At 53.0% G+C, this 3,227-nt stretch overlaps 2 protein-coding genes across 2 annotated transcripts, besides 1 other annotated feature; both read left to right on the top strand.

Annotated features, from left to right (window-relative positions):
• Positions 1-708: 708 nt before the first annotated feature.
• Positions 709-1,221, top strand: TraAM80_10212 (uncharacterized protein; the record flags this gene model as incomplete). The annotated part of the gene is made up of 1 exon (XM_029386850.1): positions 709-1,221. The coding sequence occupies one exon, from the start codon at positions 709-711 to the stop codon at positions 1,219-1,221; it is 513 nt and encodes a 170-aa protein (XP_029233278.1).
• A 401-nt stretch (positions 1,222-1,622) lies between these two features.
• Positions 1,623-2,720, top strand: TraAM80_10211 (amino acid transporter; the record flags this gene model as incomplete). The annotated part of the gene is made up of 1 exon (XM_029386849.1): positions 1,623-2,720. One exon carries the CDS (start codon positions 1,623-1,625, stop codon positions 2,718-2,720), a length of 1,098 nt encoding a protein of 365 aa, XP_029233277.1.
• An 84-nt stretch (positions 2,721-2,804) lies between these two features.
• Positions 2,805-2,870: a microsatellite.
• Positions 2,871-3,227: the final 357 nt, after the last annotated feature.

Raw genomic sequence — 3,227 nt, 5'->3', positions numbered from 1 at the left:
GGCGTGCTTTGCCGCATGGGAGCTCCACTATCAGCCCGATTCGTTGATGTGCGTGCCTGTTTGATTTTTTTTTTTTTCGACACGCTGGCGTCCCCCACAGCGAGGTGGCGGAGGAGTTTGTGAAAGAAGTGATGGGAGCGTCTCGGGATGTGCTGGTGCGAATCGCAAATGCAATCGCCTCCGTCGGGCGCTGCAGAATGCCAAGTGAGGAGGCAAAAGAGCCCCCTCACGATTAGACCCTGCGCCATCGTCTCGTCGGGGAGTTGTGAGACACCAAAAACAGTTCCGCGGCAGAGTGCAAGATAAGCGATGCAGTCGCAACGTCTCGATGGCACATTGTGCCACTCCGGTTGGCTGCGCCGTGTCCTGGCGCAGCCGGCAGCCCCGCAACGTCGGCGGTGTCCTCCATCACTGCCCCATGACTTAAAGGAATCCAGCCGCCGGGAGTTTCACCCCTCAATAGGTTGCTCCCCAGGCGGTCCGAGCGGACCGAACACTGTTGCACCGGTCCGCAATAGGGGGTGTATGCTAGACGACCGCCGGCTCACGAACACATGCTAAACCGCGATGGCGTCGGCGAGGCGCTGGCTCTTCGGGCGGTGAAATGAGCGCTCGCCGCCCCGTATGGTGAGCAGGCGACGGCACGCCCCAAATGTGGTTTTACAACGACCGTTAGGAAATTATTTTTAGTGCGTATAGCGGCGCAGCATGAAGCACGCCGGGCCCCGAAGTTGCAAGTGGTTTTGGAGGCGCCCGCTGCGTCATGTCACAAATCCCAAGCGCCTCCGGCAACGCCCCGGCGGCCGCTGCGAGAAAGTGTTGTTGAGCGCGACGTTGCTTTTTATTCTCACTTGTGGCGGGCGTTGTCGAATGCGGCGCCACTTAGCAGCCATAGGTGCCTACTGCGCCTCCTGGCGGCGCAATGCGGGTCTGTTGTGGAGGAGTTCTCTTGCGCTAGGCCCGGCCCGCTGCAGTGTTCTCACCGCCAGAACCGGTATCCGTCTACTCTGTTGGCCTCCCATGTCCGTTCGCAAAGTCCATGCGAGTTGCCTTCTGCTTGGTATTCTGAACGCGCTGAGGCCGAGAGGGATTCTCAATTTTGGCGTTGCCGCCGAACCGGAGCGCCTCGTATGGCCCCCGTATCGTGCAGGCGCGCCGCGCCGGGCGGGCGGCAATATCTACTGCGGAGAACCCCCAGCCGCCGTATCCAGCAGCCAGTAGCAGGCGCTTTAGACGGCTAATACAAAGACCAGAACACAGCCCCATCACTATAGCAGAGCTTGGTAGAGGGTGCTTGGGGAAGCGCGCGCGGCAACCTCAGCGCCACTGAAAGTGGAAAGAGGCCCTCGCTGGCGCAGAAAAGCAAAAAACTGGAAGAAAGCGTCCCCTGCTACCCATGTGGAAGACATATGCTTCGCAGGGCGCGCTCCGCAAACGCGTAGCCACAGCGCTCGGCTCCGTGTTGTTCCCAAACTCCTTCCCGCCAAGGCCGCCGGCCCCCACCCGCGCACGGCATGCAGTGCACGGTGCGAATCCCACTTTGGATTGTTTATTCACGCCCAACGGCAACAGCTTAAAGAAAACAAAGTAATTATAGCTGCAAAAAGGGCGCATATGAATCCATGCCAGAGGTTTCTAGTCCAGGTGGGTGTGGCGTCCGCGCTTTCCCTCTACCATTGTCGGCAGGCGAATACTCGACTTCCATGCTGGCAGGTTTCACGAGAAGAGCAGCTCCAGGCACAAAAGCAATGCCGAGGTTTTGCAGCAGCCTCAGTGAGGAGGCACCGGGACACGTCGTGTTCTGTGCGGCTCTTGCGGCTTGGCGAGCTAAATTTGGCTTGGGGAGATTGGGGGTGCCTTCGCGGGACTTGTGCCAAAGTTTTACATGGACTGAGTATGTTAGGATAGGCGTTATGTTTGCCATTGTTCTGCGTGTGACTTTTTTAAGCGAGAACCTGGCGTTCCTTGCAGTCGTAGCCATTGTTTTCACAGTATCTGTAGTTTTTGCGCTAGTTGCTACGATGATTATGTCATTTATTAAAATTCATGAAGAGGGCGTGGCAGAGAGCACAATACCTTGGGGCCGTTCTATACCGCTTGGCTGGTTCAACAACATGGCAAATAATATGATGGTGCTAGAGGGAATTGGTGTTGTTTTGCCCGTCGAAAATTCATGCAAGAACAAACCTTTGTTTCCGCTGGTGCTTACCGTCGTTCTGTACTTGGTTGTTAGCTGGTGTTTCTTGTACGGCTTGGTTGGATACCTGGCGTATGGTGGGGCACTTGAGGTGTCGCTGGTGGATGCACTACCCAAGGATCCGTTTTCCATTGTTTTGCGTTTGGCATTTATGATCAACATCCTGTGTTCATATCCGATTCTCTTTATGCCCGGAATTTTGCAAATTGATTCACTTCTTGGGTGGCCTTTCCGGTCCTGGAAAGCAATCTTAATGCTACTTGCGGTAAATCTTGTTGTGTATGCTGTTGCAATGGGCGCGGGAACTGATACTGTGGCGATTGTGGTTTCGCTGATCGGGGCGCTCCCAGCGGCGGTCATGCTAATGCTCTTACCAGCGCTGCTCTCACTATTTGTAGAATCCAGTGTGGAGGAGCCGGATGAACCTCGAATGTCGAAGGAGTACTGGTGTCGAAACCTATTTGGCAAACGCTGCACTTTTATCAGGGCACGTTGTTATTTTTTTTTTTGCTTGGAATTATGATTATGGTTGTGCGGACACTCAGCGTTGTGAAGAGCCTAGCGGATTGAATGTTGAGATCAGATACCTTGACACCTTCCTCTTCTGTTATTATTATTATTATCATCATCATCATTATGGGTTTGGTGCATTTTTCATTATTTTATTATTTTTGAGAATTGGTTTTGGTAAGCTCAAAGTGTATTGTGTACGTGAGGATGCGGAGTGTTGGGGAGAGGCGGAGAGCCACCTGGCCTTCCAGTTTTATTCATTGATTATTGTTTTGTGTGGAGTTGTCAACTTTCTTTGCGTGTATGTTTTTTGATGGAACTGAGAAGTACCTTAAAATAGAGCCCTTGTGATGTATGCGGTGTGCGGGCCCACTGTTTCCACTTCGCGGCAGCTTCATACACGAAGGGAAAAATGATTTTTCATTGTTTCCATTTTTGTTTAGTTACACCGTACCGTTGAACACTGGAAGATATTTATATCCTTCTTTGCTTCTTTGCTTCTTTGCTTCTCTGTGGATGT

The sequence above is a fragment of the Trypanosoma rangeli genome, assembly GCF_003719475.1.
Source record: "Trypanosoma rangeli strain AM80 chromosome Unknown Tra_15.4_contig_00837, whole genome shotgun sequence".
NCBI classification, from domain to species: domain Eukaryota; phylum Euglenozoa; class Kinetoplastea; order Trypanosomatida; family Trypanosomatidae; genus Trypanosoma; species Trypanosoma rangeli.
This window is presented reverse-complemented; position numbering and strand designations above follow the sequence as displayed.